This window comes from Gigantopelta aegis, chromosome 8 (assembly GCF_016097555.1).
Source record: "Gigantopelta aegis isolate Gae_Host chromosome 8, Gae_host_genome, whole genome shotgun sequence".
Taxonomy (NCBI): Eukaryota; Metazoa; Mollusca; class Gastropoda; order Neomphalida; family Peltospiridae; genus Gigantopelta; species Gigantopelta aegis.
The window spans coordinates 53,046,273-53,071,015 of record NC_054706.1 but is presented as its reverse complement, the minus strand read 5'-3'; the positions used below and the strand labels follow the sequence as shown (position 1 = coordinate 53,071,015).

At 37.5% G+C, this 24,743-nt stretch overlaps 2 protein-coding genes across 3 annotated transcripts; one reads left to right on the top strand and one right to left on the bottom strand.

The window, feature by feature from the left end:
• Nucleotides 1–201: 201 nt before the first annotated feature.
• Nucleotides 202–7,816, bottom strand: LOC121378879. The gene is made up of 4 exons (XM_041507235.1): nucleotides 7,353–7,816; nucleotides 5,479–5,540; nucleotides 4,695–4,817; nucleotides 202–3,900 (listed from the first exon to the last, which is right to left on the bottom strand). Exons 1-4 carry the CDS (start codon nucleotides 7,576–7,578, stop codon nucleotides 2,737–2,739), a joined length of 1,575 nt encoding a protein of 524 aa, XP_041363169.1. The 5' UTR covers nucleotides 7,579–7,816; the 3' UTR covers nucleotides 202–2,736.
• An 8,660-nt stretch (nucleotides 7,817–16,476) lies between these two features.
• LOC121379347 lies at nucleotides 16,477–22,813 on the top strand. Of its 2 annotated transcripts, none has more exons than XM_041507919.1 (5): nucleotides 16,477–16,615; nucleotides 17,774–18,011; nucleotides 18,892–18,953; nucleotides 19,849–19,974; nucleotides 21,225–22,813. In XM_041507919.1, the coding sequence occupies exons 1-5, from the start codon at nucleotides 16,568–16,570 to the stop codon at nucleotides 22,380–22,382; spliced, it is 1,632 nt and encodes a 543-aa protein (XP_041363853.1). In that variant the 5' UTR covers nucleotides 16,477–16,567; the 3' UTR covers nucleotides 22,383–22,813. The 2 variants fall into 2 exon arrangements, with proteins under 2 accessions (XP_041363853.1, XP_041363854.1); XM_041507920.1 differs by lacking the exon at nucleotides 16,477–16,615 and adding an exon at nucleotides 16,660–16,752.
• Nucleotides 22,814–24,743: the final 1,930 nt, after the last annotated feature.

Below are 24,743 nucleotides of genomic sequence, written 5' to 3'. Positions count from 1 at the left end.
CAACATTTTGATTCTACAAAACATTACGATATCCAGAAATGCTTCATTTATAGAAATTTTCATATTTTACGCAAGGAAATGTAAGTACTTGGTCATTTATTAATGTAAAAAAAATAGCAGAAAACCTTTTAAAATGGCTACAAACTCAGGATTGGACCTTTAATAATAACTAGAAAACGAATACACTAACAACTCTAGTGGTAGATTTTTCTTGATTTATTTTCTATAGCAGGGCACAGACTATCAAAGATAATTAAGAACTTAACATTTGCATTGTAATTATCAAAACAATGACATATATTTTTTAAAAACAAAATACTTTTTATCTGCTCTCACTGCATATACATGTACCGATATATAGCCAATAAAATAGATTTCAGGATTAGCGGAACATAAAAATCCTTTCCATTATCTATATTTCCATAACAGACACTCAACGCACTATGAAAGAGTTAACTGATTATATATACCAAACATCTAACAGTTTATCAATTTGTCGCACCTTGACACGTACAATTCCAGCGAGCCCGCTTAAGAGAAGTACCATAAAATTGCCATCCTTATTAACACCCGGAGAGCCCTTTAACCATACAGTTCACTTGTGAAGACTAAGATTACGGTTAGCATGGAGAAAATGAGAGGGAAAAAAAGTTCATGAACTTACCTGCAGTGTTTGACGATTGCAGTGCTCAAATCTTGAATTGAATACCTGCCGAAGGGGGTTGGCGGTGTGTAACGGTCTACAGTAGCAACCGGTAACTATGGACGCATTAGAGCAATCTTGCGGGCATTGGGGACAAACAATGCGCCCGGGGGATTATTGTATTAAGCAGTCCGTGACTCTTGATAAAACACAACGTACGGCAAACACTGTTTTGTAAGAAAACCCCGGACAGATCGGCCAACGATATGAATTGCTTGGAACAGTCAATATACGTAGAGAGAGAGACTAGCATAGCGAAAACAAATGCATGTTGGTTAAGGGGGGCGGGGCTGAAATGCCTTTGATCGACCCTGGGAGGCAGGGGGCTGACCGTCGAACACCTAATGTGTGGGCATATTCACCCAAAACAAATTTCTAATTGTTGATTTGATTTGATTTTATCTTGATTTTCGTACATGTAATCGATAAGGTTCAAGCACGATGACCTGGACATATACTTCACGGTTAATGGTTAGTGGTTAGTGAGAGATCAGTCGGCATAGTTGTATTACACGTCTCCAAAAGAAGCGGGATCTAGCTCAGTCGGGAGAGATTTCGCCTGAGGTGCTTGCGACGTAGGATCGAACCACGGATATTGATCCCCCGCCCCCCGTCCGAACCAGTGCACCACGACTGGTATATCAATGGCTGTGGTATGTATGTACTGTAATGTCTGCGGGAATGTTCATATAAAGGATCCCTTGACGCTAACGGGAAAATGTAATGAGTTTCCTCTAAGATTACTGAATTGTTAGTGGGTAAGAGTCGATACCAAGGTGCGACCCAGGGCCGTACCCTGATCAAAATCCTAGGGGGGTGGGGTGGGGGCACTACTTTTTATAAACAAATTAAACCCTGAGATGTGTATGCTATTTTTGTGGAGTAAATTTTTTTATTGAGATTCCCGGGGGGGGGGGGGGGGAGGAAAAACGACCCCCCATGCCCTGAGGAGGGTACGGCCCTACCGACCCCGGTTCCTATCAGCCTTACGGACGATGGCGTAACCACTACAACACCGATGCTGTTACTCTATTGGTGTTTATGATATAATTAAGTTTTCTGTCCGTTGCTCCACGACTAGTGCAGGCACCACATTCCCAATAACCGTTTAGCATGTTAATGTACTAGTAGACCGGTTGTCGACGACGTCTGTGCTAAAACGCATATGAATAGCATTTTACCGTGATTTTTGTTCCACTATAGGATTCTTATTTGACTGGGACACGAAAACAATATTATTGTTTTGATTTTTATTCAATAAATATTTATGGAAAACAATTTTGTTTTCGTGTCTTAATCAAATTAACCCGATTATTTATAGTATAATCTTGTATAACAGCCACCTATGTATAACAAACATTTCAGATTCTTCCTATTTACATAAATCGTATATTTTACCTTTCTGTATAAAATCGACCAGGCCTCATGTTTATAAAACTTGTACAGTCTTGACCCAAGACTTTAATTCGTGACGGTACCATACAAATCGTACGCAAGTGATGTCATGGTACATTTGAGTTTTATAAGCACGTGCCCTGGTGACTGGTTTTATGCTTATACAATTTTAAAATGCAAGAGTCTGTGTTTGTACACCTGTAAATCATTATTATTTTAAATAATACGTAAACCATTTTTTTTGGTAGTCAGATGTAAAAGTCAGTGTTTGTAAACCTTTAAATCCTTATAATATTAAAATATACACAAACTATTAATTTTCTTCTTGTAGTGAAGTGTACAAGTCAGTGTTTGTACACCTTTAAATCATTATAATATTAAATTATACCTGAATAATTTCTTTTTGTAGTCAAATGTCACATTGTTTGTACACCTTTAAATCATTATAATATTAAATTACACCTGAACTATTTTGTTTGTAGTCAAATGTAAAAGTCAGTGTTAGTACACCTTTAAATCATTATAATATTAAATTATACATAAAATATTTCTCCCTGTAGTCAAATGTAAGTGTCAATGTCTGTACACCTTTAAATCATTATAACATTAAATTATACATAAATTATTTCCTCTTGTAGTCAATGTCTGTTGTGCCAGCCGAACCGTCCGCCTAACAAGTCTGGATCGTAGTACACCATGTCTTTATCCACACCTTTCACGTAGTCTCCTAGAGAGTTCAAGACGTCGTTCTCAATTTGACGAAAGTGACTCCTTGGCGTGTATCCGTCTCGCGTTGACCTACATACCGTGACTATTCCTGGCGTCATGTACGCGTCCTTGAGAATCTCCCTCAGATTCACCGTCCGAAAGTTGATCTCCTCCACGGATGGCATGTGGAACGGGACGATGCTGTCATTGGGTTTGTTGTAGCCGTCGCACAGCTTCATGCCGTACCTCGATTCGAAGTCGTAGGAGCTCACGGAGCACCTGTGGCATATGCCGACCTGCGACAGGGCGTCCAGCTGCGGCACCGTGTATTTGACGGAGTGACGTATCAACCCGCCGAGAATCGTGTTCAGTTTGGACTCGTCTTGCGTGCACAGCGCCGACCGGAGCACCTCCTGTCTCTTCAGGTCCTCGATCATGCTGGGAACGAACTGCATCAGAGTCTCGATCATTGCCGGATGCTCCTCGCACCGGTTGGTGGCGTTGTCCCCTTCCAGTCTCGTGCAGTAAAGTCTGACGTTTCGGATCTTCTGCATCAGGGAATGGTAGAACCTGTCGGCCATCGTCTCCTGAGCGGCGTCCCTGCTGCAGAAGAGTCTGGACACGTAGAAATCCGGCCACGTGAGAGTTCTCTCGTCCAATCCGGCGTCGTACAGCGGCTGCACCGCCGACTCGACGCCGTAGTAGTCCTCGTCGATGTCGAGGATGATGCTGTCGTCAGGGCTGATCCAGTTTCCGCGATACAGCATGTCTATCGCCGTGTCCTCGCTGACCACCTCCACGGATCCTCTGGACTGGATGTTACACTCGTCCACGCCCACCTCAACGGGATCCGGCTCGGCTGTCGTGGCGTCCTCTGTGAGGTTCTTCATGAAGCACATGGGCTCTGTGATGTCGCTAAGGCCCGCGGGGATACAGATGCAGTAGTCGAGTATCAGTTCGTTGTCGAGGCTCAGTCGCATCATGGTCCCCAGTTCGACTGTTTTCACTGCGTTCCCCACGTCTGCCGCAAGATCGACGTCCCAGGGAGGCGACACCCATATGTAGCGAGTAATCAGCCCTGTCAAAGCTGCTGCCTGAAATGAAAACATTATGGTAAGTCATCATTATCAGCGTCGTCGTAATCATCATCATCATCATCATCGTTGTCGTCATCGTCGTCATCATCATCATCATCTTTATAGTCATCGTCGTCGTCATCATCAACATCATCACCACCTTCATCACCACCACCACCACCACCACCACCACCACCACCACCACCACCAGCAGCATCAACATATCAAAACCATCAAAACCATCACCACCACAATTATAGTTATCATCATCGTCCGATCTATTATCGCCATTACTACTACCGCCATCATCGTTGATATCATAACTCACCTATTATACGCACCACATCATCATCACCGATACCACCACCATCATTATCACAACCACAGAACTATCAAGATTACCGATATCAGAACCAGCATACAACTAGTAACCTCCAGCGACAGTGATGTTATTGTCACCAGTTTGCACCTCCATCTCTGACATTATATTCATCATCACCGCTACCATCGACACCACCACCACCACCACCACGCAAACCACCCACACCACCACCATCACCACCACCCACACCACCACCACCACCACCAACATCATCACCATCATCACGACCACCACCATCATCATCATAAAGAAACAACCACAATTTATGCAATGTCGGTTCTGTTTTTAAATCTAACCCATACTGACATACTAATGCTTTCGGCTTTCATACAACAGCTCTTTGTGTTTATATTTGTCATGGACAAATTTAGAGAACAGAACGGAAAAAATAAAAACAACAACAACAACAACACGTGGATAAGCAACTCACCACGATAAAGACGTCGTTTTTCTGCATCATTGCTTTGACCTGTTTGGATGTTGGCCATTTGAACAACGTCAGAATATCACTGTGCGGCGGCATTCCACCGTCCGAATGTCCGTCAATGTGAAACTAAAGAGAAAACGGTCTCATTCAAGCTTAATTAATTAACATGTTTAGTTTACGTTTTAAAGATCTTAATGATGCAACAAAACCTGATGCAAATACTACTACTACTACTACTACTACTACTACTACTACTACTACTACTATTACTACTACTACTACTAGAACTACTACAACTATTTCTACTACAGCTGTTGCTACTACTATCGCTGCTGCTGCTGTTATTACTACTACCACTACTACTACTACTACTACTACTACTATAACTACTACTACTACTACTACTACTACTACTACTACTACTAGAACTACTACAACTATTTCTACAACAGCTGCTTCTACTACTATCGCTGCTGCTGCTGTTAGTACTACTACTACTACTATTACTAGAACTACTACTACTACTACTACTACTACTACTTCTACTACAACTGCTGCTGCTAGTACTACGACTACTATTACTCCTACTACTACTACTACTACTAGAACTACTACTACTAGTAGTAGCAATAGTAGTAGTAGTAGTTTTACTACTACTACTACTACTACTACTACTACTACTACTACTACTACAATAACAACAACCACAACAACAACAATAACAACAACTACTACTACTACTATTATTTAATCATCGTTATATATATATAAACAATGCAGCACTTACCAAAACGTTACCCTTCTTTGCAATGAGGCCTTTCTCTGCAGCTTGAAACCAGTATTTCAGCACTGTACACAAAATACAAAAAGAAGAAGCATATATTAGACTTCAAAATTAAAAGAAAAACAAAAACATTGATTATTTTTTATATTACTTAAATTTATTAATGGAATTTAGAAAGAAAAAAAAAAACATGGGTGCAGCAGGTGATTTTATATAAATGATTAAGTTTGTTTTTGAGCGTGGTCAGCCTCTGTTGTATGGTCGCTCCAGCCAGTGCACCACGACTGTTATATTAAAGGCCGTGGCATGTGCTATCCTGTCTATGGGATGGTGGATATAAAAGATCCCTTGCTACTAATGGCAAAATGTATCCTTTCCAGGACTATATGTCACAATTACCAAATGTTTGAATCCAATAACGGATGATTAATAAATCAATGTGCTTTAGTAGTGTCGTTAAAAAAAAAAACTTTAACTGTTATATGTAAATGTTAAATGTACTTATTTTAGAAAATGTATTACTAAATTTCGTTTGTCATCTCACAATTTAGCTGTCGAGACCGGTAGATATAACACTACTGACCGTTCTAAAAGAACATGTTTTGCTTGTGTTGATGAAATTGAAGATGAATTTCATTTTATACTGGTTTGCCCATTATATAACGATCTAAGAAAACAATATATCAAACCTTATTATTGGAAAAACCCTTCTGTATTTAAATTTATTGAATTGTTTCAAATTAATAACACTAAGTAGTTACGAAATTTTGGAAAATATTTATACAGTGCCACAAATGTGAGAAATACTTGTATTGTTTGCATTCTCCTAATATTTGAATATTTTGTTTTACTCTTTGTCATTTGTTCACCATGATGTAATGTATTTATTGCTGAACCAATGAGCTGTTAAGCTTAAGGTAAAATAAAAGAATATGGTGGTTAAGCCATTGGATTTAAGTGTGAAACGTACTGTTTTTCCTGAACGAATTTTAACGGCTCACTGTGTTGTAAAGCAATTATACTGATTTCAATTTTCACTAATCAACTAACCTCAAACTCACTTACCGGTGCTTCAATGCGTGCTTGAACCTTAATTTGATATAAGCACGAAAATAGGCCTAACTTAAAATGAATGAATTTAAGCGTTCACCATTTCAGAGCAATGCAAGGGAAAGAACTATTTTATAAAATGTTTTTAATTAGGCAAAGAGTTCTTAAAGATTAAATGTTAAATATGATTGTCTGAAGGGATTTTAAAAACTCAGCTACCATAAAAATATATTTAAAAAGCTCTAGTGTTTGTTATAAAATGATATTATTATAGTACAAACTCGCATTTAACAAAAACTGAAAAATACCAAATTATGCTAGCATATTGTATTTTTAAAATTCCGTTTTACAAATGGATCTATGTTTTGAAAAGCCAAATAATTTTATCACGTTATTTAAAAAAAAAAGCCAAATTACTAAATCATGTTAGTTTCTATAAACAAATTTTAAATGATAAAACACATGGCTATTTTTATCTAACCGTAACGATGTCAAAAGGCGAGATATAGGTTTAATTTTCCGACACAAACTGCAAGTTTCAGACCATTAAAACTTGCTTTATAGAAAGGAAGGAAGGAAATGTTTTATTTAACGACGCACTCAACACATTTTATTTACGGTTATATGGCGTCAGACACATGGTTAAGGACCACACAGATATTGAGAGAGGAAACCCGCTGTCGCCACTTCATGGGCTACTCTTTTCGATTAGCAGCAAGAGATCTTTTATATGCACCATCCCATAGACAGGATAGCACATACCACGGCCTTTGATGTACCAGTCGTGGTGCACTGGCTGGACCCTGAAAATAGAGAACGTATCTTACCTTCATGGTGTTCTTCCACTACATAAACTGGCGTGTTATCCGAGGGATTCCGGAACCCTCCGATGTCCAACGAAGATTTAAATTGTTCTGTTATAATACACGGTTGTCTAGAATGAGAAGATTCGCACGTGCTTCTCATATGCCAGAAAACCATGACACTCACCATTAACAACAGTATGACAACAGCTATCAAGTCCCGAATAGCAACTGCGCGACATCTTACCATGGTGAACAAGGAAAGAGAGAAAGAAAAAAAAAGCCCTTCACAAAAATTAAATTAGGCCTATATTTTTAAAAATGTCATTTTTACTACAAAACGTTTAATATATGCTTCACGTCTGAGATTGAGTATTTTGTGTATAAATTTGTCAAGTTTGTATCCATATGTTCCTCTATATGCACACGGACAGAATATATCCGGGTTTGTGTGTTAATGAAAAATGGTTTTATGTGGCGAACGGAAGGGGAGAGACTACCCAGTGAGGTCGAATAGGACTTTCATCAGGCCATATGTTGCGGAGAGTCTTGACACCTAGGCACACACACACACGGATCTAAATGGTGTTCGAGAACAACAAACTAGGTATAATGTGCACAACGTAATTAGTATACTGTCGTAAAAAAGACGTGAATGAACAAATACATTTAAAGACTGGATGAATGAATGAATGAATGAATGAAGGAATGAAGGAATGAAGGAATGAATGAATAAACGAATGAATGGATGGATGGATGGATGGATGAATTAATGAATGAATGGATGGATGAATGAATGGATTGATGAATGGATAGGTGGATGGATGAATGAATGGATGTGTGAATGAATGAATGAATGAATGAATGAATGAATAAATGAATGGATGGATGGATGGATGGATGGATGGATGGATGGATGGATGGATAAACAGATATAATTCAGTGGATGGATGAATAGATGAATAAATAGATGAATGAATGATTGATTAAATGATTGACTGAGTGATTGAATGAATGAATGGAAGAACGGATAAGTGAATGGGTGGGTGGATGGATGAATGAATGAATGAATTAATTAATGCATAGCCCCTATCTACAAGATGATTTTTATAACAAATTGTGAACGTAGATGATAAATAAAACTATTATGTATGTTTTATTTAAATATCGGCAGAAATAAACGGACATTTATGAACAAAAAGTTAACAGAAATACTTCATATGCAAATTAAAGCAAAATGAATTAACAAGTCATCAGATTTTTAACATTAAATCTATTTGAATACTAGTATATGCATGATTCGTGCAGGTAAATGTGAACGGATATAGGATATAGATTTTGCATAGAGATTAAAGGCATATTGTCACAGACCACTGACCTATTTAATGGTCTAACAAAGTATTACCTGAACAAATATAATTTGATTTGTCCCTAAATGTACTTTATTCAACCATCTTCATAACCACCATACTCTATTTATTAATGACATTTTGTAAAAAATAATTGAATTATGGCAATGGTCCATAATTCAAAAACTAAAATTGCCGAGAGGGATGACACGGATTTCACTCCATCGTGGTTCAGTTAAGGTGATGCGATAGCTAGATTTGGTTTCCAACAATTAATGTAATTTTTATTTATTATCCATTTTTAGAGAAATAAGGTCCTTAAATCTGTGACAGTATGCCTTTAAATCTTTATATTATAAGCGACGTTCACAGACAACATTTTAATATGCAGACAGACAGACAGGTAATTTATTAACGTCTCACTTTATTTACATCACACATATTGTTTATCATATACAAAATAAAACAAACATAAAATTACATACCGTAAGACATTCCTTACGGAAATGTGAGAGACCTTATAGTTAAATAACACAAGAAGGTACAAATAAAATAATAATGAAAACACTATTGTGTATGTAAAAAGCCTCAGTGACGTTGTAAAATATACAAACAGGTTTTGGCTGTTACAAATGCAAGGTTAGGGCTCTCACATTAAAACACATAACGTTTCTAAATTAAGTAACAACATATTTTTTTATTTTTTTTATTTATAATTTTGTTTTACTGAGCATGTTGGTACAAATTGAAACGGAGATCCTCATATAACGGACAGCTGTTGATAAAACACGAATTTCACCCTCAGCAGATTGGTATCCTAACTTGTATTCTTAAAGTTTATAAAGTTTGTTTTGTTTAACGACACCACTAGAGCACATTGATTTATTAATCATCGGCTATTGGATGTCAGACATTTGGTAATTTTGACATATAGTCTTAGAGAGGAAACCCGCTACATTTTTCCGTTAGTAACAAGGGATCTTTTATATGCACCATCCCACAGACAGGATATACCAGTCGTGGTGCACTGGCTGGAACGAGATATAGTCCAATGGGTTCACCCAATGGCGCTTTACCAATGGGCTACGTCCCGCCCCGACTTTGTATTCTCGTCATATATGCCGTTGTAAAATGGAATGGCCAGAGCGTATTAAACTGGTTTCACAAACAAACTGTAACATATGGCATAACCGGGCTTATTGTTTAACTGACTGCTATAAGAATCTCGGCCAGTATTTTTCAAGGACCATACATACTCAACAGGGGCGGATCTAGGATTTTGAAAAGGGTGTGTGTGTATGTGTGGGCAGATTAATAAGTTAGGCAGTCAAACTATAGCAGGTGTTTTAACACCCAGCAAGACAGAATACCAAGAACACCTAAAATTCGCCCACTAATGAACCGTTGATGTCTAAAAGTAATATTTGGTTGGGGACGAACTGCTCTGGGTTATCAATGGATAACGTTTTGTATATTGGTGGAAGAATTGAACAATTGATGAATCGTCAGCAAACCCGCAAACAAATGTATACGTCAGTGGTTTGCGGAAAATCGATGGAGGAGGGACAGACAGAGAGAGAGAGAGAGAGAGAGAGAGAGAGAGAGAGAGAGAGAGAGAGAGAGAGAGAGAGAGATTTTCATGATATTGGAATAGGTTGATTGTTTCGAGGACAATAGTCTAGAGAATATAGTGGACAGAATTTTCTATAATATGTCCGCAGCCACGTGCCACTAATATTTGTTGGAACTTAATGTACAACAACAACAACAACAACAACAACAACAACAACAACACAAATGCCAATGCAAAATAGATTTAATTCACAAAACGTGACATGATCAAATTAATGTGGCTACAGTAAAATGCATGTGAATGATTGACGTTTACATTCAGGTTATAACGATATGAAGTTTACTTTAGGACTCTTCAAGAAATGAATGAATGTATAGAAGTAACTTTAATTAACATCCTCCCCAAATAAAAAAACAAACCCACAAAACAAACAAAAACAACAACAACAACAAAAAAACAAAACAAAAAAAAACACGCAAAAAACCACACTATTAAATTAAATTAATTAATTAATTTTTAATTTCCGTCTCCTTGTAACCAATCCGAGCGCCATACAAAGCAGAAAGATTTCTTGAACATCATTTATAACAGCAACATTATGAAAAGCATTTTCTTAGAAAACGTTTTGATTGGTGGATTCTGTTTTGTTATATTCCATTTTGCTAAGTTTAGAAGGCAATCGGTTACAGGCTGGTAGGTACTGGGTTCGGATCCCAGTCGAGGCATGGGATTTTTAATCGAGATACCGACTCCAAACCCTGGGTGAGTGCTCCGCAAGGCTCAATGGGTAGGTGTAAACCACTTGCACCGACCAGTGATCCATAACTGGTTCAACAAAGGCCATGGTTTGTGCTATCCTGCCTGTGGGAAGCGCAAATAAAAGATCCCTTGCTGCCTGTCGTAAAAAGAGTAGCCTATGTGGCGACAGCGGGTTTCCTCTAAAAACAGTGTCAGAATGACCATATGTTTGACGTCCAATAGCCGATGATAAGATAAAAAATCAATGTGCTCTAGCGGCGAGCGGCGTCGTTAAATAAAACAAACTTTACTTTTGCTAAAGTTTTGTCCAGTTTACGATCTATCAATTTTGTAAGCAACACGAATGGAAGCAAATTTGTTTTACAACCTTTTTCTTCCTTGATAACCCATCGGCATAGCACATTTCATTCATTTGAATTTATTTTTGTGCTTATATCCAATTAAGGTTCAGGCACGCTGTCCTGGACACGCACCTCAGCTATCTGGGTTGTCTGTCCAGGACAGTGAGTTAGTTGTTAGTGGTTAGTGAGAGAGAAGAGGGCGTGGTAGTCTTACACCTTCTCATTGAGTCGTTCAAACTCGCTCTGGGTGGAAGCCGGTACCGGGCTGCGAACGCTGTACCTACCAGCCTTATTGTCCGATGGCTTAACCACAAAGAAATTTCTAAGGACGAACGTTTAAATTGTTGACTGCAAAGCGAAATCATTTAATTTTTATCGCGCCTGTTATTATATTCGATCAGCAAAATGTATGCTACATTTGTGTGTCTCTACTGTAGTGAATACTAGACAATCTATTTATAATAATTGTATATAATTTTGAGTGTATAAATCGTGTTAATTAAGAATCAATTCATTAGAAAATTGATAATTTCAATCTATTTACTGGTATGAATGTAATTTCTATCTGTACTGACATCACGTTTTAGCGATGGGTATTGGTAAAACGCGGAACGGACCTTTAAACAAAAAATTTAAAAAAGTGTTCGTCCACTATGCATAGTTGAAAAACAGAGATTGAAAGGTTATTATTTTCCCAAATGCATGCGCCTGGACTCAGTTAGAAACTACCATCCTTTCCTGTTTATAAATTTTTGCTTACTAGAGTGGATTCGTTTTACGTCCATGTTGTTGATTTTTTTTCGTTAACTGATTGAAAATAGAGAATAATACATTCGTGTCCGTTAGATACCATTTATCTCACAACGAGTTGTTTTAAAATGTATTTAACGGACACGAATGTATTATTATATTTCTTACATATCCTCAAAAACCAGGTTTTAAGCAAATTTTAACATCTTTTTCAACTAAAAGTTATTTACATCCGTTGCACTTGTAGCGAACTTACGCGCCACAGACACATGGTGGTCAGGTTAACTATACGACACAGGGTAATCTATTTCCACCGTGTTGTTTTTCATTGGCTGCATGACACTGGTGACCTGGTCATCACCTAGTAGCAGCCAGTCGTATGTCTTGAAATTGTTAACACACGTACGTGTGTTAACAACCATAGTGTTATCAAAAATAATACATGGTGTTCTCACCAACGGGTGTGTTAGAATACATTTTATTTTATGTACCGTAACTGAAAAGAATAAGAAGAATATTCATTCCGTAAGTATGGTATTTCTATTTTTGTCGTTAGTCAAACGCAATTTGGGACGTCGATGGTAAATAATATCTGATTTCAATTATTAAAAAACCCTGACTGTAATTGTAAAAAATACGCCATTGTGATTCGAAGTAAATACTTAGCATTTCATTGCACATTGATTCACATACATGTATACTCCAGCACTACACTATACCGTGTTGTCACTGTAACTTTAATATTACTCTAAGGTGCAAAATACACTGTTCCCCAGATGAATAATAAGAATTATTTTCAGTATACAATGTCAGAACACAACGAAGATGATTCCAAATATAAATATAAAATTTATAATTTAAAATATAAGTATAAAATTTATAATTCGAAATATAAGTATAAAATTTATATAGATGTATATTCGATAAAGTTATTAAATGCCGGATAACTTATTTTTAAAACTTTAATGCACTTACACTGTTAAAAACGTTTAACTGATCATATCATTAATATTTTTTTGTTAATGAGTCATAAACATTTTGTGAATATTTTCATTATCTGCTCTTCTACTGCAAACAAAATCTTCGGTACACAAAAAATATATGCAGGTAACTTTTCCATGTAACTTAAAGGTGAAATGTCAGAGTATTTCTTCATTTTCTTCATTTCAACTTATTTTCGTGCTTATATCCAATTAAGGTTCAAGCACGTTGTCCTGGGCACACACACACCTCAGCTATCTGGGCTGTCTGTCCAGGACAGTGGGTTAGTAGTTAGTGGTTAGTGAGAGAGAAGAGGGTGTAGTGATCTTACACCTACCCACTGAATTGTTAAAACTTACTCTGGGTGGCAGCCGGTACCGGGCTGCGAACCCTATACCTACCAGACCTTGGTTACAAAGAATAAATCCACTCGCTGAACAAACATGTAGCATTCGAGGGCTGTTCTTACAAATAATGAACTAAGAATCTTAGAATGATAGTTATCTGACGACAGAATACACTGCTTAAGTTTTTTGTGTTTTTTTTAAAGTGTTTTTTTGGTATGTTTGTTGTTTGTTGTTTTTTGTGTTTGTGTTTGTGTTTGTGTTTGTGTTTGTGTTTGTGTTTGTTTTTGTTTTTGTTTTTCTTAATACCATTAATTTTAGATTAAAATTGCATGTGTGCAGGAAATTTACATATGCAAACTATTAAACTATGATAAAGGCATGGAAGGGTAGCGATGTTGCACTTTATACAAAATACACACTATATATAACCGTGGAGAGATAGTCTACATGAAAAACTACAGAATAATAAATGTATAACATATTGGGGTATAACTTGATGGTTAGACTGAATTTAAATGAGAGTCACTTTGATTGGCAGGCCCGGTGCAGACTTCTACAGACTAAATCACACGGGGAAGTGGAAGACATGCTGAACAAGTTTTGCAGTGAACACGCTGGTGCCCAATGAAACTGAACGGGTCGAATAGAATTTAACTTTTTCCCAGAGGAGGAAAGAAGTGTCTGCACACGCCAGCAAGTCAAGTGTATATCAGGCAAATACAAGTCAAGTATGCATCAGGCAAATACAAGTCAAGTGTACATCAGGCATATACAAGTCAAGTGTACATCAAGCCAATACAAGTCAAGTGTGCATCAGACAAATACAAGTCAAGTGTACATCAGGCATATACAAGTCAAGTGTACATCAGGCATATACAAGTCAAGTGTGCATCAGGCAAATACAAGTCAAGTGTGCATCAGGCAAATACAAGTCAAGTGTGCATCAGGCAAATACAAGTCAAGTGTACATCAGGCAAATACAAGTCAAGTGTACATCAGGCATATACAAGTCAAGTGTGCATCAGGCAAATACAAGTCAAGTGTACATCAAGCATATACAATTCAAGTGTGCATCAGGCAAATACAAGTCAAGTGTACATCAGGCATATACAAGTCAAGTGTGCATCAAGCAAATACAAGTCAGAATCATTTAATCTGTATCATGAAACATAGACACACACACGGAGGAGCAAACGCCAAGCTCAACCTTCTGTGACACCTCAAGTAGGCCTTAGGAAAATTCCAATAAGTACCACCAATTTCCGGTTGCTAAGCACCTGTTTAAATATTGCACCACCTTCAATTAAAGGCTGTCAGAAACTCCCCAGCAATCAAGTAGCTAGCACCATCACAGAAGTAAACCAAGAAAGTTTGTTTTATTTAACGACGCCACTAGAGCACATTGATTTTTTATCTTATCATCGTCTATTGGACGTCAAACATATAGTCATTCTGACACTGTTTTTTAGAAGAAACCCGCTGTCGCCACATAGGCTACTCTTTTACGACAGGCAGCAAGAGATCTTTTATTTGCGCTTCCCACAGGCAGGATAGCACAAACCATGGCCTTTGTTGAACCAGTTATGGATCACTGGTCGGTGCAAGTGGTTTACACCTACCCATTGAGCCTTGCGGAGCACTCACTCAGGGTTTGGAGTCGATATCTGGATTAAAAATCCCATGCCTCGACTGGAATCCGAACCCAGTACCTACCAGCCTGTAGACCGATGGCCTAACCACGACGCCACCGAGGCCGGTCAAAATATTAAAACCAAGAAGACATGCATGTAAAATGGGACGAATTTAAATTAATTCATTAAACTTATGTGGACAGATTCTAACATTGTCAACATACAGTGTGGCGGGATGTATATCACTGTATTCTTGCATAGGAAAAACACCCTCCCTCACAAGTGATAATATACACTGCTGTAGAACACACACAAATTGAAACAGCTTATAGCACTTTCCACAACAAATAAATTATATTAAAGGGACATTCCTGAGTTTGCTGCAGTTTTTAAGATGTTATCGACTAATAAAATATTTCTATGATTAAACTTACGTATTAAATATATTTTCTTGTTTAGAATAACAATGTTTGTATATTCAACGTGTTTCTGATCGTTCTAATATTTGTACTAGGTTAAATTTCATTTTATTTCCTAAAATATGTTTTAAATTATTTGAAGACAAATCCAGATTCGACTACTTACAAATATTAAGACGACCAGAAACACATTGAATATACAGACACTGTTATTCTAAACAAGAAAATATATTTAATATCTAAATTTAATCGTAAAAATATTTTATTAGTCGGAAACATCTTACAATGCAACAAACTCAGGAATGTTCCTTTAAGAAAGCAACAACGGCAAAGTGATTCGGAAAACTGTGCTGAAAATGTTCGCGTGACAGTCCTATGACTATGTTGATTGGAAATGAAAAATAATGTGTCAAAGACTGTTTACTACAAATTAAAAGTAAGAACAGTTTACAAGTACGACATCTAATAACAGGTTCGGACACAGATTTTCTGAAAGACGCCACTGAACTGTATCAGGAAAATATCACCAACACCGAACCGTATTCTCATCTCGACACCAGGCATCTTTCTGAAAACCAAAAACGGTAGGTTATATATTTTTGGTTTGTGTATCCATTTGTTGCACTATTTCGGTTGAGAAACGGTTAAAACATAGTGCCACAAGTTTTGAATGCCAACAATATATAGGGTAATGTAACAATATCCGGACGTACAAAGAACTACACTTTCTACGCCCCTTCGGACTAGGTATCATGCACTAGTTTTAACATCTTGAGTATGCTACATAACAACTGTAAACTAAATAAACGTTTATGTTAATTTATTGGAAACGGCTAATTATCTTTTCGCAAATAACCAAGGTCACATAATTATCAACACTAATCGGAGAGACAGCTGTTTTTACTCCGTAAATATTTGCACCTCGAACTTTGACCCAGAACTCTCTGATTTGGTACAGTGCAACCTGGATTGCGGCTCGCCCGCTAGATGATATGTCATTTTAGTAGAGGTGTTGATTTCCCACCTTCCTGTTGGAGCACCTGGTCTGCGTATCAGCTGGTTGTACGCGATCCTAAATAGATTTCTGTGATGGCTGATCATTTGTCTGTAATTTTCACATCCAAAACCAAAAACGGGGTAAGTTTCTTATTATTTTGATACAATATATTATACACAGATGTCTAAAGTCCATCCTACGTTTTTTGCCGATGTTTTAAAAATATATACTTTTCCCTTTTTAACATTAGACTTGTTATGACCTGAAAAAATTAAAGGTACGTATAAGTTGTCTTAATTTTTACACATCCAATCTGTTCTTTGTCATTCTGTTGCTTCTAACAGCATAAAACGAGTTTACAATTTATGCGCTCGATATTTTATAACCGTCACATTAAAAAAAATTGTCTTTATAATATATAGGCGTAGCCTAATCATATCTATATTATAATGACTTTTATTGTATATTTTTTTCCCCAATATATCACCAAAATACAAGTAGATTATAACATATTTTCACCATGAAGGCAATTTTGTCACTTTAGTCAGGTTAGCGTAATTGCTGTATAACAGTTGTATTGAGGATATTTTTTTTAATAGGCCTAATAAAACCACGAGGAACACCACATCCAGTGGCGGATCCAGAAAATCTATTTAGGTGGGGCCCCAATGACATGAGGCGTAATGCCAATGGAACTTTGGGGGAGATTTGGAGGGGATCGTAAAAAAATGATAATTAATACATAATAAAATTATAACCGTCACAAAATTTGGGGGGGGGGGGGGGCCCTGCCCCTAGGTCCGCCTCAGATATCTAGAGACGAGGCTGCAATAACATACTAATACACAGTGTATATATTACCACCGGCCTCGGTGGTGTCGTGGTTAAGCCATCGGACATAAGGCTGGTAGCTACTGGGTTCGCAGCCCGGTACCGGCCCCCACCCAGAGCAAGTTTTAACAACTCAGTGGGTAGGTGTAAGACCACTACATCCTGTTCTCTCTCAATAACCACTAACCAACTAACCCACTGCCTGGACAGACAGCCCAGATAGCTGAGGTGTGTTCCCAGAACAGCGTGCTTGAACCTTAAGTGGATATAAACACGAAAATAAATTGAAATGAAAATTAATGAATAATATATTACAAGTAAAAAAACAAAACAAAAACAAAACAAAAACTTTTGCCTTGTCATATTTCTTGTTTTACCGAAATGTACTGAAATTTTATATCATTATTGCCTGGATTTGTATAAATAAATAGCTACACAATGATCTATTATTTTGAAACCCACTTTAGACCTGTAACTGTCTTGGCCTGTGTGACAAGAAGATGAAGATTCGCAGTGTCAGGTTGACGGAACTTGTTTTGATCATAGTCCTCTTCTGTGCGGCGTGTTGTCTGTTTGTGTGGTGGATACGGACTCCCAGCGTCTGTTCCGGTTCATCTTCCACTAGTCTACCTGTAGCGGGACAGTCAGAAAACCGAGCCGCCCAGTCGAAGATCCCAGTGTACATAATGGAGGAACACCACGAGGGTAAGTAGTTCTTGTAAGTTATATATGCTCCTTTAATAAAAGTTTATACACGTTATATGCGCTCCTTTAATAATAGTGTTATATGCTCCTTTAATGATTGTTTTGTGTGCTCTTTTAATAAGTGTTATATATGCCCCTTTACTAATAGTGTTATATATGCTCCTTTAATAATAGTGTTATATATGCTCCTTTAACAACAGTATTATATATATGCCCCTTTACTAATAGTGTTAAATATGTTCCTTTAATAATAGTGTTATATGCTCCTTTAATAATTGTTTTATTTGGGTTTTTAATAATAATGTTATATGTGTGTTATTAAAAATAGTGTCACATGTTATATATACTCCTTTAATAATAGTGATATATGTTGCTTTAATAATAATGTTATATGCTCCTTTAATACATATTTTGTGTGCTCTTTTAATAATAGTGTTATACGTGCCCCTTTAATAATAGTTAATAATTGTTTTATGTGGGTTTTTAATAATAATGCTATATGTGTGTTATTAAAAATAGTGTCACATGTTATATATGCTCCTTTAATAATAGTGATATATGTTGCTTTAATAATAATGTTATATGCTCCTTTAAAAATAAATATTTTGTGTGCTCTTTTAATAATAGTGTTATACGTGCCCTTTAATAATAGTGTTTTATATATCAAACATCAAACAGATCTAACAAAAACGTTAATGTAATTGAGTGTTAAAATAATCGTTGTCAGTGACTAGCAGGTGAGTACAAGTTGATCTAGTTGTAGGTACCTTCTGAAAAAGAATAATTTGACCATCCTGCATATTGAAATAGCACCATTCGCATACTTGAACACTAAATGTAACCATGATTTCAGCTGTATGTGTTATTCTGTTTGATTCAGTAATAAAGTACTGGTACGGCGCCGCTAACCAGGGGTATATTCCGAAGTCTGGAAATGTGCTGGTAAGTGTTAATCAGGAAATAATGCCGTCCCAACCGTTTATTTTTGCCAGTTATCATCATCACAGGCCGGGAGATTTTGTTCCCAGTCCTCCCGTCGGACCGGCAATTATTTTACGTTTATAACACACATTAGTTTGAGTCAACCATGTTTGGTCCGGCAGGTTTCGATTCGGGCCGGAAGAATTTGTAACTTGCCGGACCGAATATACGGCAGGAAGGAAGGACATGTTTTATTTAACGACGCACTCAACACATTTTTATTTACGGTTATATGGCATCAGACATATGGTTAAAGACCACACAGATATTGAGGGAGGAAACCCGCTGTCACCACTTCATGAGCTACTCTTTTCGATTAGCAGCAAGGGATCTTTTATTTGCACCATCCCATAGAGAGGATAACGCACACCACTGCCTTTGATGTACCAGTCGTAGTGCACTGACTGGAGCGAGACATATACGGCAGGAATGTTAGCCATCTCTCTCTCTCTCTGTCTCTCTCTGTGTGTGTCTCTCTCTCTCTCCCTCTCCCCTCCCTCTCCCCTCTCCCCTCTCTCTCCCTCTCTCTCTCTCTCTCTCCCTCCCTCCCTCTCCCTCTCGCTCTCTCCCTCTCTCTCTCTCTCTCTCTCTCTCTCTCTCTCTCTCTCTCTCTCTCTCCGTCCCTCCCTCTCTCTCTCTCCCTCGCTCTCTCTCCCTCTCTCTCCCCCCCTCCTCTCTCTCTCTCTCTCTCTCTCTCTCTGTGTGCGTATTTGTTGCAATGTTCTGTTCTGTCTGTTTTGAAAAAAAGGAATATTAATTTTAAAAACGTAAGATTGAAATTCACACCATTTCATGTATTTTAAATTAATTCATGGTTTGCTTATTATATTTTCCAATCAAATTACAACTCTTTCAGCTTCACATAGACGGCCATTCTGATGGAGCACCTCCTCCCAAATGGAAGCTTGGGCCTCTCTTTCGATATCCAATCAGCAACCACGAGCTTACCAACATGATGCAGCAAAACGACGTCTTTGTTGTAGTAAGGAAATCATCTTAAAGGGACTATCCTGGGTATCATTGTTACATCTGTCGACATACGGAGTCTCTCTGTTGACGAAAATTACATTTTAAAGATTTTTGTTTTTGTTTAGAACATCAGTGTATGTATAAACAAGGAGTTTGTTGTCCTAATGCATTTTATCGCACTAAACTGGATTTTATCTTCCAATAATTTCGTACGTACGAAAAAACATATTACGAAGTTAAATGGAAAATCATAGTACAAACATTAGCACACGACTGCAAACATATTCACGGGGAACTAATTGGGATTGAAACAAAAACCCAATCAGAGAAGGGTCCATTGAGGAGAATGAAAGTAAACCTAGGATTATGCATGCATTAGTATTTAACTTTATTAAAGATGACACAATACGATTTTAGGAAGTGTCATATGCTTGATGATTTTAAGGAAACTATACAGACTTGAGTGAAAACATGTCAACGATATCATGACGCAGTTAAAGCCACACGGCATGCATCCACAAGTACCTCCATTTCTATTACTGATATAAAACAAAATTAACCAGGGCAGTTGCTTCTCCCCCCCCCCCCCCCCTCCACTCCTCATCTCCAACCACCACTCCACAAAATACGAAACAGTTTCCTTTTAGTGTAATAGTGCCCTCTTTGACCAGTTTGAGAAAACCTTATTACATTACTGTCCTGCGATTCGTTTTTCTTACTTCCTTCCATTTAATATAAGGTAGGGCCGGGACGTGGCCCAGTAGTAAAACTCTCGCTTAATACACGGTCGGTCTGGGATCGAACCCCATCGGTGATGTCAGCAATTTCTCGTTCCAACCAGTGCACCACGACTGGTGTATCAAAGGCCATAGTATATGCTATCCTGTCTGGTCTGTGGGATGGTGCATATAAAAGAGCCTTTGCTACTAATGAAAAAAATGTAACGGGTTTTTTCTCTTAAGACTATATGTCAAAATTACCAAATGTTTGACATCCACTAGCCGATGATTAACAAATCAATGTGCTCTAATGGTGTCGTTAAACAAAACAAACGTTATTGATTTCATGCAATATAACGATAACCCATGCCCACAGCGATAGATCCTTGATGCAGAGGTGTTGATTGTCACATGACAACCGGAACTTGAGGAGCACGTATCAGCTGGTTAAACAAAACAAACTTTAACTTTAATGTACGCTAGGTACTGTCCAATAAGCATCAGATTTGTTATAAATTAATGGCAATCATTTTTTTCTTCACAGGCTTCTGCGCTAACGGGTTTCATCAGTCGGTACATCTGGGTGTGGCCCGCGTGGAACACGAAGAGTGTGGAGGGGCAGAGTAAACACGAATACGCCTCCTTCGCTGCGCGTTATGGCGCCATGTACCGCAATGACTCCAAGACGGGCAGACTTGTGACCGAACTGTGCGCGTGCATCACTTCCAAAGAATATCATTATGACAACTACTGTTTCATAAATAACGCAACCGACTATCTGGACATGGATGGAACACCAATTGAAGAATCAGAATGTAATATTAAGTATTCTGGGCTGGTTGAGATTGTGAGTGACACCAAGGCAATATCTCTGATTAAGTCTGGCACCTGGATAACCGCCAAGGACAAGGTCTTGTTGGATGTGGATGAGGACTTCTATGGTGTCGAGGCATCAGTATCGCGACTGTATGGGGTTGGGATTGACCAGGACAGGGTGGATGAAGTATCCCAGATGGTCGAACGTTTGGTATGCGCCTCGAATACGCATCAAGAGAGACAGACAGACTCGTTTTACAACTTTTTAATACAAACCATTATTGATTTCAAGATCGTCTGCTCTTTGAGAGAAAGAGCTAATGACAGTATTTGTAAAAATTCCAGGCAACTGGGCTCTGCTGTACGAAAGCTACAGCCAGAGTTCATGAAGAATCTTCGAGAGAGAAATCTAGAACAGAATCTATGTGATCATACTAAAATCAAATTTGCTCTGAACAGACTCATTTTGGAATTCTGTAAAATGTCTATAGATCAGCTGAAAGCATTGGCTGAAGTTGGAATCTGCTTAAACCAAAGCCCAAAGACAATGAACTTTGATCACAGACACAGTATGCGGGTCTGCTATGGATACAACACGCCTGACGACACCCTGGTGATGTTTTACGTCCCATCTGTAGCCGAAATAGATAAAAGGACGGATAATCTGAAGGACATATTAAAACAAAAACAGTTTGTTCCTGGTGCTGTCACAATCTGTAGATCTACAAGAGATGGCTATACACCAAAGAAATATTTTACCAAAATAGAATCAGACGTTAAACTTGTACTTAGAGACGCTTTCCCCGGAATACGAGAGGATTCGTTTTACTATGACGAGGACCTGTTAGGAGGACCTTCTGGTTGGCATGGGAGATTTCTTGTGTAGACAAAATTGTATTAAAAATAATAATTAAAGGAACAGTTCATATTCAGTTCATATATTACACTTAACAATTAAGAAAAACATAAGAACATAAATGATTTAAGATTAAACACATAAATAAAATACAACTTGTGTTAATTCAAACTAAATAAATATTGGGAAAATGTTACCTCCGATATGTTAGCCCATATCGGTAATAAAATATACCTTTATACCTTTTTTTTTTTAATCATTTGAAATAATTAAAGCTGCAATGTCTGGTTTCAATCGTATATAATCAAGTTCTAAGTTCAAATACAAGCATAACTGCACTTTTAATTCACTCGCGAGTTGTCGTCATTAACGCATATCGTCAAATGCTTACTAGCCAGTTAGAACAAAACTCGTCATTTTGTAATACCGAGCGGATTCTAGCAGCCACTTCCTAGCAGCCAATTACGCTAGCAGCCAATTTCAGCAGACACGCATGGCGACGTTCTAAACACCGGACTCATACGCCTTTTATAATGTGTGTTGTGGTGTGGGCTATACGAAACTAGTTGGACATCCTACATTACCGTAGTACAGACGGATTTTTAAAGTGATACTTCAGATATTATAAAAGTGCTTAATAAAACGGTTAAGTTGTATTTATACGGATATTAGTAACAATAAGACTGTGAAAATGAGTCTTGGTTGTTATTTTGTTTTTGTGTTGTTATTATATAAAGATACTCTTTGAAACTCTAAAATTCTTAAGTTGTAGTGAATAATAAAAATTAGCATAACAGTGTGTTTAAAAGTGTGTGAAATACAGGTAACAATCGAAAGGCGTATGAGTCCGGTGTTTAGAACGTCACCATGAGGGTCTGCTGAAATTGGCTGCTAGCGTAATTGGCTGCTAGGAATTGGCTGCTAGAATCCGCTCGGTTTTTGTAATGCAACAATAGCCGAACCGTACTATTTTTAGCCCAGAGGGAGCCCGGCAAAAGTGTCCCACTTTCAAAATAGTGGGTTTATTTTTAACTTAGAAAAGCCAGTGTAGTGAAACCAATTCGGAGTGCGGCGTCTTATATGCACCAAACGTAATGGGATTTTCTGTTCTAAATGCTTAAATAATAAAAATATTCCAGACAATGCACGTTTAACTAAGGTGCGCATATTTCTGAGTCTACGGTATATACATTTTCACAGCTGAAGTCTTTGACAGAATGTAATACGCGCCCAAATTAGTTTCTAACTTACCACAAAAGAATAAATGATAATCATATATTTTTTGTTTATATTTTATTTTTATTTCAGTGAATTGACTGCCATTTAGCAGAATATAAATAAAGAGTGTGAATTAATTATATTCCACTTAGAGTGACACATGTCTGTGCGTGTGAATTATCTCAATTATTATATATTTGAACAATATAACGTCATCCCATTGGTCCAGACGTTGCAACGGGAGTTTGTTCATTTTTTGATGAATGTAAAAATTACGTCGCCAGGGAACGTCATATCTGATGACGTCATTTTATATGGGCAAGTTGTCTTTTGAGCGTTATTGTTTATGGACCAAAACTAATTTAAAACAAAGTATGAATTTTTAGTGTTATTATTAGCAAGTATGGTAAGGATGTAATGTGCGACATTACCAGTGGTGCAGTTTATAAATAATATTTGCATTATTGTTGACGTTCGTATTTGAAGATAATGCACCTTTAATATAATCAAAGAAGAACGTTCGTTTACATCTTGTTTACACTTATGTTAATGGCAAGTTGAATTACTCACAATTCATACGACATATCATTAGATATGTTTAGCATTAATGGAGGTATTTATTACCGCATGGCAGATGTTATCAGTTTTTAAGTGGACATAAGATAGAATATTAGTAATAGTAACTCGAAACAGACGACATTGACCTTGCAAAGAATAAGTGCTATTTTTAGCTGATTATGTATTTATGTGTTTTTAATACCAGAAATATCTTATAAAAGTTATAAAATATGTAGAATTATATAGTTAGCCAAAATAATATATTTATTATTTTAAAGAGTTAATTCTGGCGTTATTGGCAAGTTATCCAATAAAGGGCTGAATAATTCTGCCGTTCCAACCATTGACGGGATCAGCGGAACTGTACAGTGCAAATTCCGCAAGCGGCTGGAAATCCAGCAATAGCAGAATTATGCCAAACGTAGAATGTGGCGGGGGTATAAATAGGAATCCAGCCAATATTTGTCATATAGTCTGGTCGTAATAACGTCATAGTATAGTATAGTATTTCGTCCCATTAAGTGGGTTGGTGTAGTGTTTGACAATAAAGATTTAGCCAGGGCCGTACCCAGATCAAAATCCTAGGGTTTGGGGGGGGGGGGGGGCACTACTTTT

Coding starts and splice junctions, on each gene's coding strand:
- LOC121378879 (XM_041507235.1), bottom strand. CDS start 7,578: ATGGTAAGATGTCGCGCAGTTGCTATTCGGGACTTGATAGCTGTTGTC. Junction 4,818..5,478: donor CAAAGAAGGGTAACGTTTTG/GTAAGTGCTGCA, acceptor TTTTCTCTTTAG/TTTCACATTGACGGACATTC. Junction 3,901..4,694: donor AAAACGACGTCTTTATCGTG/GTGAGTTGCTTA, acceptor TTTTCATTTCAG/GCAGCAGCTTTGACAGGGCT.
- LOC121379347 (XM_041507919.1), top strand. CDS start 16,568: ATGGCTGATCATTTGTCTGTAATTTTCACATCCAAAACCAAAAACGGG. Junction 16,616..17,773: donor CATCCAAAACCAAAAACGGG/GTAAGTTTCTTA, acceptor AACCCACTTTAG/ACCTGTAACTGTCTTGGCCT. Junction 18,954..19,848: donor CGAAGTCTGGAAATGTGCTG/GTAAGTGTTAAT, acceptor CAACTCTTTCAG/CTTCACATAGACGGCCATTC.